This window comes from Motacilla alba, chromosome 12, assembly GCF_015832195.1.
Source record: "Motacilla alba alba isolate MOTALB_02 chromosome 12, Motacilla_alba_V1.0_pri, whole genome shotgun sequence".
NCBI classification, from domain to species: Eukaryota; Metazoa; Chordata; class Aves; order Passeriformes; family Motacillidae; genus Motacilla; species Motacilla alba.
This window is the reverse complement of record NC_052027.1, coordinates 14,541,510-14,555,236: the sequence shown is the minus strand read 5'-3', so window position 1 is coordinate 14,555,236 and position 13,727 is coordinate 14,541,510. Positions and strand designations below refer to the sequence as shown.

Sequence of the window (13,727 nt, the reverse complement as noted above, 5' to 3'; positions counted from 1 at the left end):
GCCCCTGCTCCTAAGATACAGCAGCTTAAAAACACTTGCTTTGGTTCTGAAGAAAAGTGACCTCTGTACTGCGCACTTGGATTGTTCTGTATAAATGCTCTGGTATCCTTGAGTGATGAGGAATGACTTTGAGGCATAAAGAGGAATTTCATTCCTGTTGCCAGGGCTCCTGCTTGTTTACATGGTTTGGAAACAAGAACCAATAGCCCACTTGCCCTCTTTATAGCCAGGTCCCACTGCTTATGTTTCCATACGTGACCTGAGGTTGACTTTGCAGCTCACTTTATCCATAAGCTAGGATGTGAGAAGCAGTGTGAATCTCCCTTTGGCCCTGTCAGCCAGCACTTGTCTCAGGGCAAAGCTAAAGACTGTGTTCTGTAAAATGAGGGTAACTAAACATACACAAAACTAACTACCTCTAGGAAAAGTGCAAGCGAGTAAACATTACTGGTGCTGTGACCAGAGCTTCCCAGCTTAGGATCTGGTACATATTTACTGAAAGACATTCTATAGGAGCTCCAATTAAGCTCAACAGTTTATTTATGATGTGACTCTACACGGGTATGTCAATGTGACAAAAAAGAAAAATACAGCAATTGTGTAAAATATATTTACAGACAAATCCATCTGCTTTAATCAGCTGAGCTTTAGAACAGACTGTTTTCCCTTGATCTCAATGACAATACCCTGGAATTCACTAGTACACTAAAAAAAACCAAATAATTATTTAATAGCAGGAGTCGAGTCCAGGGTCTGAATGGAAACTGTGCTCAAGGTTTCCATGTACAGATTAAATTCTTGCTGTCAACAGCCAGCATTCCTTGTGTCTGCTCTCCTGGTCACCAGCTCCAGCACCACCCGGGTTCACAGGCAGCTGAGGATGGGGAACTTCAGTTATAAAGAGGGTCGAGTCATGCTCTTTAGCCTGGATTTACCCTTTTAACCTTGAGAAAAAGAGAAAAGGAGGCACTTCCAAAGAGCAGATAATCTTCCTGTGACCTGAACTGGATGCTAGCAAGGCCTCTTTACTCTTCACTGAGGACAGAGATGTTAAAGGGAAGCTTGACATCTTATAGTTAAATGACATGAATTCCAGATCCTGATGCCCAAAGAAATTGCTTTGTGGTGTCACTCAGGCTGGGATGTGTCTCCGTAAAAAAAAGAATGAGGTGGACCTTTCTGCAGCTCATGGATAAGGAACACACATGAAGCAGGATAAGATTGCCTTTTGTGGTGGGAACTTTGCCATTTATTTCAGCAAAACCAGAATGGGCCAAGCCCTGCCTTCCTCCTCCCTTTCAGGACAGATGGGATCTTTTCCACACTCATGCGCCGGGGAACCGTGGCGGCTGACTCCAGCAAGAAGTGGTACATGTTTGATGGGCCAGTGGATGCTTTGTGGATTGAGAACATGAACACAGTACTTGATGACAATAAGAAGCTGTGCCTTAGCTCGGGGGAAATCATCAAGATGACAGAGGTAACTCATCCCTCCCACTTCTGCTGCTTGTAGTCTGTACTCCTTCCTCCCTGCACTGAAATACTTATCAAAACTGAGCAGGTCCTTATCCTTTCTTTTCTTTTCTAATTTCTAGGGCATGACCATGATGTTTGAAGTCCAGGATTTGGCTGTTGCCTCCCCTGCCACAGTCTCCCGCTGTGGTATGGTTTACCTGGAACCCAGCATTTTGGGGCTGGACCCTTTCATTGAATGCTGGCTGAAAAATGTGCCAGAAGTCATGCAGCGCTACGCACAGCAACTGGCATCTCTCTTCAAGAGATTCCTCCAGGTGAGCTACTGTTCTGTTCCAGCCTTTCCATGTCATCTTGGTCATCAACCAGCCCAGACATGTCAAGGCCTGGATTTAAATGACATTGTGGGAACATTTCCAACCATAATACCTATCATGGAAACTTCTCTGTGAATTTTGTGGCTTTAACAGAGGTTACTCACTGATCTCTGTAGATGTGACTAAGTCTTATTGGTCATTATAGTTGGTTTTATTTCATTTTAAAATTATCTTCTGGAAAAAACCATCCCTAGTGCAGTTCTGTAGCTTAGAGTGGAGCCCCTCCAGGGAGAAGGTTGTACAAACAACTCTTGTTATTTTTACTCTGCTGATAAGCCATTATTTTAATGAAGAACCTGGAGCTACAAAGAAGGCTCTAAAGGGAGCAAACCATTTAACAGCAGTGATAGCACAAGATGCACATAATTGTTGCACAGAACCAAAAGGGAGGCCCAGAGGTTTCTTGGTATTAAGACTGAACCAAGGAGCTTGTCTTGCTTTTCTCCAGTAAAAATGGTGGTACTTGGGATGCAGTTGGAAATGGCAGCATTCTCAGTCACGATCTCCCTGCTAAACATAACGCGATGGAGGTGAACAAGAAGGTAAAACCAAAGACAGCTCTGCTGGATGGTGACACTGAGCTGTCCCTGCCTGTCTTTCCAGGAGGCCATTGACTTTTTACGAAGCTCTGTGAAGGAGATAATTACTTCTACAGACGGTAACCTCACAATGAGCCTCCTCACGCTCTTGGAATGTTTGTATCAGCCTTTCGTTCCCATTAAGGTAGATTTTGCTACCTGTATCCCTGTTCCTTGTGTCTGTAACTCTTAAGGATGCTAAGTCATGGAAAGGGTTAGTCACCAGAGAACAAGATGTTGGTGCAGAAAGGTCATGCTGTAGCTCATCTACGTGGCAGAAGGTAATACAGCATCCAGCAAATCGCAGGTAAACCTGGAAGGATTATGCTCTGCCCACTGAAGGAGCACAAGATAAGCTCCGTGCCTACCAGGCTGGAGGGTAGAGGTTCACTTTTATTTATAGCAGAGGGAATTGGAGAATGAGGGGAAAGCAGAGATCAGAGCTGAGCAGTGATGCACTTCAGATTGCAGGTCCTTTGAGAATTAGTATTGAGGAAGGCTGGACAATTTTCAAATTAAAAACCTAAGACTAAATTCTTCTCCCATCTCCTGTTAAGTAACGTTAGTTCAGCAAAGGGAGTCTCTCAAGTACACCAATGAAACAACAAATTTTAATCCACATAATGTATTTACAAGGCCTGTGAAAAACTGGCTAGAAAAAACTACATAGAAGCTGAATAGAATTATGAGCAAATTAAGAAGAGTCTGGGGTTTGTGTGCCATAATTATACCTGAGAATTTTTCTTCTGCTTGTCTCTGGTTCTAAGGGACTTAAGACAATTCCCCGGGAGAAGATTGCTCGTATGGGAGAGCTGATTGAACCTTGGTTTATATTTGCCTTGATCTGGAGTGTGGGCGCTACTGGAGATTCCCTAGGTCGTGAGGCCTTTAGCTCATGGCTCAGGAAGAAGATGGCAAAGGAAAGGGTGAGTAAAGGAAAACCAGATCTTCTCTCATTATAGAGAAATTAGTAGTGAGGAATGGGGATCAGAGCTGAATGCCTGGAGGCTTTGGATTGACTTCCTGTGGGCATCTGGTATGCCACTCTCTCACAGGGACCCCTGGAGCTGGAAGTCTCTCTCTGGGAGAGACCTGAGCCCCCTGGCCTGGGTAGCATCCCATTAGTAAAGTCTTCCTTGAAGTAGTGCCAATCCTCCTGTGAATTCAGCTGAGTGGCAGCCAGGTTCACCACAGCTTTATTCTCACAGATCCGCTTACTCTTCCCAGAAGAAGGACTGGTTTATGACTATAAACTGGATGATGCTGGGCTTAGCAATACTGAAGAAGATGTGGATGAGGAAGTTCGTAAAGAGGTAAAATATTTAACTTTTAATACCAAGCTGAGTAATTTAAGAGGAGGGATCAGGAAGCAACACAGTCCTACAGGATTTGGTAGGATTTTCTCATTAAGGGCAAAGAAGAAAGGCCTATAGAAAGCAAACAGGAATGTTTAAATCAAAATTAAGCTTTTCATTGAATCAAGAAGGCAGGTTCTTGCCTTCAGAGTTGTGAACCAGATCTTTCAAAGCTGAGCTGAGAGCTGGTCAGTTGAGACTTGAGTATGTCTGTGAGTGCTCAGAAAAGTGAGCAGTGGCACAGATGTGGCTGCTGGAGGACAGGGAGGATTTCATATGGATAGATCTGTCTGTGTTAGAAAGCAGTGACCAGCAGAAGAGCTATGTGCAGCAGAGTCTGGAATAGCAACAAGGCAGATAAATATTCCATCTTTTTCACAAGAGACAGCAGTGTAGAGCATGTCAGGGTCATCTTGGCTGACAGTCACCTGACTCTGGGCTAAAAGGAATTTAAAAAGGAGAGAAAATGCTTCCCCTTCCTGAAATGAAACAAAAAACCTACGTGACTGTCAGGTGCTTAACAGAAGGTGCCAGTGTGGCCTCTGTGGGAAGGCTACATGGGGTGGTCAGGAAAGTAGATTTTCTCCTGTATTCTCCAGCACTGCCCTGGCAGAAGCTCTGTCTCATTTGTATAGTGGCCTCTGGGAGGCTCATCTGCAGCTTCAGTCTAGCACAAGAGATCCATATCTTGTACAAGTAGAAAACCACATGTGCCTCTGAGTGTGTCGTGGGTGATGGCGTGGAACAGAAAGACAGGAGCCCAGATAAGCCCCCTTTGGCCCTCTGCCATGGGCAGAATCCCTACTCTTGCAGATACCACAAGTGCTCCATCCTGCTTTGATCCCAATTCTCAGAAGGGAGGGCAGGTGTGTTGCTGTTGGGGCAATGACCTCTAAGTCTTGGGCTCTGTCCATCCCAAAAGCAACGAGTCAAACACTCCCAGCATTTCCATACAGGAAGGTAAGGGTGGCAAGACTCAACAGAGGGGCTGGAAACCTGAATTTCTCATCAGAATCTGAGCTATTACACAAGGAGCAGTGACAGGGAAAATAGAAGAAATAGTTTTCCTTTTCTTAGAAGGGATAGATACCCCCCCTAAGCAGACTCCAATCTTTCAGGTGCACTGGGAGGTGTGGCTGGATGCTACAGCAAAGTTCACCATGGTTCCAGACACCAACTTCTGTGACGTTATTGTGCCCACAATGAACACAGTCCGAATGGCCTATCTGCTGGAGCTGTTGCTCACCAACTATAAGCCAGTACGTGCCCAGCCTTGTTTTTGAATTTTTGATTCAACCTCTTCTTCTCCCAGTGCAGTCAGAACTTAACAGCTGCCTAATACTTTGAGATTATTTCCCACTTCCATGGATTTGCATTTCTGTGCACCAAATCTGTGCTTAAGCACTACGAGTTATCCATTCAGTCCCCAGGCACCATGCCAGCACCCCAAAGAAATATCAACACTCTGTTGTTCAATCAAAATGCAGCAATTGCTAGGTAGCCCATCACCATCTCTCTTTACCTGTTTCCTACAGTTCCATTTCGTACTTCTCTGGTTGGATCCCATCCACACCAAGAGATTTTGGTGTTGGGCAGCTGCCCTTATTGAAGAAGCAAGTCCAGGAGTCCTCTCCCAACCTCCAAATGCCTAAAAGAGCAGTAACTTCTTTTCTGGCTGCATTTACTCCAGCTGGTGTCAGAGTTCTGGGAAGCACAGGCTGCTTGCCTATGATTATGCTGCATTGCTGATTGTGCTTCTAGGTTCTTTGCATTGGTCCCACTGGCACTGGGAAGACTCTCACAATTGCGGACAAGCTCTTGAAGAACTTGCCTAACAAATACATCGCCCACTTCCTGACGTTCTCAGCACGCACCTCTTCTAACCAAACCCAGGATCTCATCGACAGCAAACTGGATAAGAGGCAAGATTCCCTTCTGTGTGTGCAAAAGCAGTATCCCTGAGCTCAGTGTTTCTGTCAACTTGGCTATTTAGTTTCATCCCAAGACCTGAAAGGGCCCTGAGCACATATAGCTGTGGATAACATGTAGGACACACAGCACATCTGAGCTGGGATTGTGAGAGCCAATAATAGCTTGTTATAATGGCAAGAAAGTGACAAGGATTAGTGAGGGTCGGTAAAAGTTGCTCCAATTCTAGTTATTCCAGAAATACTACATTTCACAGCACAGGTGTTTGCAAACCCTGGTGTGGGATCTTTACAGAAAGTGATGAAGGGAGAAAATGTGGCTGCCCACCTGCAATCCCACTCCCCATGGTAAACAGCTTCCATTTCCCCTCCCTGATCAGCCACTGGTTTGAAGTTTCCAACAGGTTCGTGGGCTCAAGCTTTGCTTTTATTTGCACCCGTTTACTCCTTGGCATTGTGCATAAGTAGACAAAATTTCACTTGGAGAGAAGCCAGTGCCTCGAACATTGCTCCAGATCTTTTCGGTGCAAAGGCCCTTACAAAGGAGTGTATCAAGGGTAAAAAATAGCTGAAACTGTTGACTCAGAAAGCATCCAGAGGGAAAAAAACATGCATTTGAATCAAATTAGAAGTACCTTTCCTGTGTCCTGACACGGGTTCTGTCCTTGCAGGCGGAAGGGAGTGTTTGGGCCTCCAGTTGGTCGATATTTCATATTTTTTATCGACGACTTGAACATGCCCATGCTGGAGCAGTTTGGAGCTCAGCCACCCATCGAGCTGCTGCGGCAGTGGATGGACCACCACGGCTGGTACGACCGCAAACAGATCGGTATGACCCAGATCCTTGGCCAGAGCTCTTGGCAAGAGCTGGCCTGTTAGATATGTGCAACTGCTGTGGAGATTTGTGGTGAGGGATTTGAGCTGCAACTCAGCACTCATTCCCGATTTTGCACTCTCAAAGGTACTTTTAAGAAGCTGGTAGATATTAATTTTGTCTGTGCCATGGGACCTCCTGGAGGGGGAAGGAATCCTGTCACTCCACGCCTCACTCGCCATTTCAACTACCTCTCTTTCACTGAGATGGATGACAGCAGCAAGAGGAAGATCTTCTCCACCATCCTTGGCAGCTGGATGGGTAAGTCCTGCAGAAAACTGCCACCTTCTCCTCGTGTTGAAAGTCACCTTGATGACAATGGAGTTTGGAAGGGGAGCAATTAATATTGATGATCTGATCAAAGTGTAGAAAGCTGGAACTTGCAGTAGTCACTCAAAGATGCTTTAGGGAAAGTATTTTATGAGGCTTAGCAAACAGAGAGTTCATACCCTATTTAGTCTCAGGGCCAAACTCTGTTGGTGCAAATCAGTAAACTTCAGCTTTGGCTTTCACAGTTTCAGTATGTTATCCTATAGCCTGGGCCTTTCAAAGAGGATTTTGTTGGTGATGGGTGATGCAGATATTCTTAACCTCAGCAGGTAAAGCTGGAACTAATTTTTTTTGTCTTTTTTTTAGATGGATTCCTAGGAGAAAAAAGTTACAGAAATCCAGTGCGTAAGTAAGAGCAGCAAGATGAGAGAGACTGTGAACAGAACAAGCTGGTGAGCACAGCATGGCACAGCTTACCTGTGCATTCAGCAGACAGACACTTGTCCAGACAACAGCCTTCTGTGGAAGCAGAGCCTTCTGTTACTCTCCATCTGCTGCAGCCTGTGGACAGCTGAGCAGGGTGGATCTGAGCATGGTGCTACAGCCACCATGAAAAAAGGGTTCATTTGGAGTGAAATGAGTCCTCTTATACTTGACAGGGTGGGAATTGAGGATCATCTTTGCAAATATGCCCTCATCTGCAAATCTGCCAGTAGAAAGGAGTGAGAATAGTCAGCCATGGGAGAAGCAAAGCAGAGCTCTCTGAGTGCTTGCAATATTCAGAAGCACCAGTACCTGACTGTGATCTCAGGGGCACACTGAAACATCTAGCTGTGATTTAGAAAGAAATTAAAGGATTTTTGAAAACATGCAAAAAAGTGCAAAATGCTGGGATGTCACAGGACTCTACTTCTCCAGGAGTGTTTGTAATGAACTTCATTGGGAGAAAAAAATAATTATGCTCTAAAACTGGCAGCTGTGTTTAAATCTTGCCAGACTGTTGCATAAGAAATTATTCCTCAGTGGCTTTGCATTTGCTGAGCATAATGAATTGCAGGGGGTTTAGCTAAGAGGGCACTCACACCTTCTAGCTCAAAAGTAGCTGAGATTTCACTGTGGGAGTGCAAGGAAGGAGAAGGAATACCTGTCTGGAATATTTCAGGTAGGCATCAGTTACCTGTCTGGCAGTGCCTCCTCTGTTCCTGGGGGTCATGAAGTCTTCACACTGCAGAATGACTGTAAAGCATTCTTCCAGCCCCAGATCTGGTCCACAGTAGCTGATAAACCCATTGGCAGCTGTCCACTGCAGTGAGCAGGTGCTTGGACAGGTCCCTCACTGTCTCTCAGAAAAAAGCAGGAAAAAGTGTGTTCCTGCCCAAGTCCTAGCCAGCACCTCTGCCACTGAGTGCCACCTTCCTGCGCTGCAAGGACCTTCTCAGCCCAGAGTTACCATCTTGACATCCTCTCCAACTACTTCTGTCTCTGCAGCGGGAGCAGATGCAGTGAAGGACTTGAACGAGCCCTTAGTCGATGCCACGATCTCCGTGTATACGACCATCACATCCCAGCTGCTGCCCACACCAGCAAAGTCACATTACACCTTCAACCTCAGAGACCTCTCAAAGGTGTTCCAGGGCATGCTCATGGCTGAGCCTGGCAAGGTTGAGGTGAGTCCTCCCATCAGCACAGCCCTGCCACCCAGGGCAAGACCAGAAATCACAGAATCACAGAATCACCAGGTTGGAAGAGACTTTTAAGGTCATCAAGTCCAACCCATGTCCTAACACCTCAACTAAACCATGGCACTGAGTTCCACATCCAGTCTTTTTTTAAACACATCCAGGGATGGGGACTCCACCACCTCCCTGGGCAAACCATTCCAGTACTTTATCATTCTTTCTGTAAAAAAACTTTTTCCTAATATCCAACCTATATTTCCCTAGGCACATCTTAAGACTGTGTCCTCTGGTTCTGTCAATACTGCCTGGAGAAAGAGATCAGCCCCCACCTGACTACAGCCACCTTTCAGGGAGTTGTAGAGAGTGATAAGGTCACTCCTCAGTCTCCTTTTCTCCAGGCTGAACACCCCCAGCTCCCCCAGTGGTTCCTCTCAGGGTTTGTGTTCCCAGCCCCTCTCCAGCCTTGCTGCCTCCTCTGGATGTGCTCCAGCATCTCAACGTCCTTCCCAAACTGAGGGCCCAGAGCTGGACACAGCACTCGAGGTGTGTCCTCACCAATGCTGAGCACAGGGGAAGGATGACCTCCCTGCTCCTGCTGGCCACACCATTCCTGATACAGGCCGGGTGCCATTGGCTTTCTTGGCTGCCATATTCAGTCATGCTGCTGGCTCATGTTCAGTCACTGTTGACCAGCACCCCCAGGGCCCTTTCTGCCTGGGCACTGTCCAGCCACACCATCCCCAGCCTATAATGCTGCAGGGAGTTATTGTGGCCAAAATTTAGGACTTAGCACTTGGATTTATTAAACTTCATCCTGTTGGACTCTGCCCATCCATCCAACCATTCCAGGTCTCTCTGCAGAGCCATCCTACCCTCCAGCAGATGGACACACGCTCCCAGCCCAGTGTCATCTGCAAATTTACTAATTTACTCAATACCCTCATCCATGTCATCAATAAAAATATGAACTAGAGCTGGCCCCAGCACAGACCCCTGAGGGACACCACTGATGACTGAAATGTTCTAGTTGAGGCCTCATTCACAGGCTTGCAAACAGGCTTCAATGTCCCATTGAAGATGCATTTTGATATTGCTCAAGGGGTGTGGTGGCTGCCCCTTTGGCTATTGCCTGGTACCAGTAGCAGGCAGACGCCTCCTCCATCACAGTCCTTCCTTGGCATGAAAGCAGGTGAGTGGCCACAGGGAGTCAGTAGGACACAGCCCACCCTTTCAGGGCTGGATGGAGCCGTGGGGGATCAGACAGGGACCAAGTAGGGGCAGAGGTGTTGTCCTATAACCTGCTTCTGCCCCCTCACCTCTCCTGGGGACCTTGCTGTGGCTCCAGTCTGGCTAGTAGAGACTGAATTATCACAGGAAGGACTTAGGACCCTAAGTACTATAGGTTCTGTGCTATCAGCCAAATAAAAGGATCTTTCAAAAAACACACAAGAAAAGAGTACAAATTAAATCAAACTGGTGAAAGATAAGAGCAAAGAACATAAAATTTAAAGCTCTCAAAGAAAGCCCAACATATGGGCAAATAGAGGGGGATAAACTGATGCTGTAACGAGCTCTCTGCAAAGCAGCTGTTTTGACAATTGTTTTTGAGAGGAGAAGGGAAAGCAGCTTCCTCCACCCAGTTCTTTCTCCGCTCCCGTTGCCTTGTAATGGGAGTGGAGCTGGCCACATGCTGGGCAGGAACCAGCTTTGCTGACAGCAATGCTCATAACACTTCTCTGCTTCTCTCACTATTTTGCTATTTTTCTGGGATTTCCTACCAGAGCAAAGAGCACCTGCTGAGACTGTGGTACCATGAGAGCTGCCGGGTCTTCCGTGATCGCTTGGTCAATGACGAGGACCGGACCTGGTTTGACAACCTGATGACGAAGAAGATGCAGGATTTTGGCACCACTTTTGAGGAGGTTATTCCCACCCAGCCAGTTCTGTTTGGAGACTTCATGGAGCCAGGTGCCAATGTCAAAGTGTACCAAGCAATTGACAGCCAGGATAAGGTAAGGACCCTGGGAATCACGTTGGGAACTGTGTTCACACCTTCCCAGTCTTCTACAAGCAAAGGAAAACAGTAATAGCAACAGTAGTGTTGCTTTAATTAGCAGTGTCTGAAACTACAAAACGTCCCAGGGGTCTCCTGTGGAATCCTACCACATACATGAATAGTGGCTGTATTAGTTGTGATGGGCAGTTGAGGTGGAACAAGCTGTCTCTGCATTGCAATCCTGGAGGCAGCCTGCTATGCCAAATCTCCCAAATGAGTCACACTTGGGACTGAAAAGTGAAATTTGCTGGAAAGAAATGGCACATTACCCCCAAACAATACTACTTTCACCATTAAAGACTTCACAATTGACCTTTACAAGTAATTAATGTTACTGCCAGACTCCCTGTTGGAGAAGATACTGGGAGTACTTGGATAGTGGTAATTAAGCAAAGGCAATGAGTGGTGCGTTTTGCACTCATTATCAGAAACAGATGATTATTTTGTTGTCTCTCCTCTTGTGATAGCTGTGTGACAAGGGCTGGTAATTAACTGAGCTTTCCAACCCCTTTTGCAAAGTAGGTAGGCCTGTCCCCCACCAAGGTGAGCCCAGCTGAGACAGCCAGACACAGAGGCAGCTGCACAGTTTCCAGTGATGCACACAGGACTTTGGCATCTAGGCAGGGATCTCAGCGCTGTATGAATTCCAGCTGGTGTTACTTTCCCAGCTTCACAGTGAGATTGCTGAGGGGGTAGGATCCAATCCCAGATGTCTTCATGCTTCATCTCCTTCTCTGGCCTGAGGGTGCTGTTGAAGAGAGCCCTGGGAAGGGCAAGAAAAACTGCTCCTGCAGCTATTCCATGTGATGGCTGGACTGGGAGAGGAGTGTGCTCCTCTACTCATCTACAGCCAGTGTTGTTTTCTTCCCCAGCACCTGTGCTTTCCAGCTAGAATCCTAACCACAGGATTCAGCAGCAGGCAGTGGTCAGCTCTAGAGCAAGGAAACCAACCCAGAGGGAGGCCCTGGAGCAGTATGGATCAGGCAGCCATAAGCTCTTTTATTTTGAGCTACACCCTGCTGTTTCTTGAGGCAAACAGCACAGTTGGGAACAGCAGACTATAGTCACTTGCCTGAGTTAGTTTAAGGTCACCATTGAGCAGCTGCTGCCACCACTACTAACTAAATTCAGCCCATCCAATGGCAGTTCCTTAGGAGTCCAGAGGAGAGCTGCTCCCAGACTCTTTTAAGCTCCAGGCTCTGCCCTCCCCTTCTCCTGGCTGTGCCAGCAGACAGTAACCCCCCACACACACAATTGCTTTTATCTGGTAGCCACAACTGAGTGTTTCTGCCCACAGCTGAGGCAGGTGATTGAAGACTACCTGGAGGAGTACAATCAAAACCACACCTCAGAGCTGAAGCTTGTGCTGTTCATGGATGCGATTCAGCACATCTGCCGAATCAGCCGGATCCTGCGGCAGGCTCCGGGGAACGCTCTTCTGCTGGGGGTTGGGGGGAGTGGGAGACAGTCTCTCACCAGGCTGGCATCTCACATGTAAGTAACACGCTCCCACCTGTGCATGCAGTGGGGAGCAGCTCCATTGGGGATGCCTTCAGAGAATCTCTTTTTCTGCCCTTCCCACTGCCAGTTACATGTTTTTCTGACTGCTGACTCCTCAAATGAGTCAGGAGCTGGGGGCTCAGTTAACATGCACTTCTGCGCTGGGTTTCTGGCTAGCTCAGGTATCTCTGCTTTGTGTAAAACGTGCTCCTGGGTGGGTGGCTGTCCTTGGTGCACAAGGACAAGCGTGTGCTCGGGACTCACTGTAGGAGAACAACTTGCTTGAGTCCTTTCACCCTGAGTCCACAAGATACACTGGGAATTGACAGAAGAAAATGCTTTAATTTGATGTAACTCCACAGGCTTCTTTTTCCTTTAGGGCAGAAAATGAATGTTTCCAGATTGAGCTGTCCAAAAATTATGGTATGACCGAATGGCGAGACGATGTGAGGGAGGTCATGAAGAAGGCAGGCCTTGAAAGTCTACCGAAGACCTTCCTCTTTGTAGACACACAGGTACAGGACTATTATCATGGTGGATTCCATCTCAAAAGGAGTCAGAAACGCATCTCTAAGCTAAATAAAATCCCCTACAGGGTATTTAGGAACTTGACAAAACCAGACATGACTTGTATTTCTTCAGTAGCCCATATTCATCATCTTATAAAATAGCCCCAGAGAAACTAGAGGTGGTGCATTTATTGCTAGAGGGTCTGTAGAGCTGTGTGTGAGTGGGTGGATTCTTCTCTTGCTCAAGGAACCTTCTTTCAGCTCCGTCCAAAGGTTTGGTGGGTACATAGATTTCAGCTGTCTGAAACTAAGCACTACTGGCCACTGATTAGAAGTCCTAAGTAAAATTATTCTCTCCTTTTTCAAAAAGAGAGTAGATTTAGGACCTTACGCCTGCTGGTTCCACAGGATAATGCTGTCTGTAAACTGTAACTTGCTAATGAGTAGGCCAATTTCCACTTCTGGAATCACAGTTATGTTCCCCATAGGCTTTTTTACTGCCTTCATTATCATAGGAACCATTCCCTTGTGGCAGAGCCCTAAGCAGTGAGATGAGCATCAGTCAAATGCTACTTGTTCTTGCAGCCTTTTCCCTGCAGTGAGAAGCATATGTGGGAGCAAAGGGGCCCAAGAGGGTGCATTTAGTCAAGGAGATGGATGCTGTGTATTTCTGATGTAGCAAAGGTGGAGAGGTGACTGTAGCGCTGGAGGGAGATCCTCCCACAGCCTGTGACACATCCCCACGATTACTCTGTCTCCCACCTTGATACGCTTTATTTTAATAATGAAGTGTTCTGTGCAGGAGGAACGAAGACCTGGAGCAACCGAGGTGTCTGGGGTCTGGCTGCAGAGGCAGAGAAAAAGAGCCTGAGCTAAATTTGTCTGTAAGGAGATAGGGAATGGGCAGAAGGATGTTTGTTCTCAAACACACCCTCCCACCCCTGAAATGGCTGAAATATGGCTGTTTAATTGGAAGTGCTGGACAAGAATCAGAGTGTGCCTTTCTGGAGCCAAATCATCACAAAAATTGTTTCTAATAACTGAGGTTGAGGGCTGCAGTTATGCAGAAATTATCTCCATGGCATGTGAGACATGAGTGTCTTCTGACTTAAGAAACTGTTGTTTTGT

The 13,727-nt window shown here is 46.7% G+C and overlaps 1 protein-coding gene across 1 annotated transcript in view; it reads left to right on the top strand.

The window, feature by feature from the left end:
- The window catches only part of DNAH1 (dynein axonemal heavy chain 1), a 72,249-nt gene that overhangs the window by 38,500 nt on the left and 20,022 nt on the right, over positions 1 to 13,727 (top strand). Inside the window, exons 37-50 of the mRNA XM_038149355.1 lie at positions 1,303 to 1,480; positions 1,596 to 1,790; positions 2,454 to 2,573; positions 3,196 to 3,354; positions 3,637 to 3,741; positions 4,902 to 5,042; positions 5,545 to 5,705; positions 6,383 to 6,540; positions 6,673 to 6,846; positions 7,222 to 7,260; positions 8,344 to 8,522; positions 10,316 to 10,546; positions 11,888 to 12,084; positions 12,470 to 12,605. Coding sequence (XP_038005283.1) covers positions 1,303 to 1,480; positions 1,596 to 1,790; positions 2,454 to 2,573; positions 3,196 to 3,354; positions 3,637 to 3,741; positions 4,902 to 5,042; positions 5,545 to 5,705; positions 6,383 to 6,540; positions 6,673 to 6,846; positions 7,222 to 7,260; positions 8,344 to 8,522; positions 10,316 to 10,546; positions 11,888 to 12,084; positions 12,470 to 12,605 — 2,173 coding nt within the window. The remainder of the gene's footprint in view (positions 1 to 1,302; positions 1,481 to 1,595; positions 1,791 to 2,453; positions 2,574 to 3,195; positions 3,355 to 3,636; positions 3,742 to 4,901; positions 5,043 to 5,544; positions 5,706 to 6,382; positions 6,541 to 6,672; positions 6,847 to 7,221; positions 7,261 to 8,343; positions 8,523 to 10,315; positions 10,547 to 11,887; positions 12,085 to 12,469; positions 12,606 to 13,727) is intronic.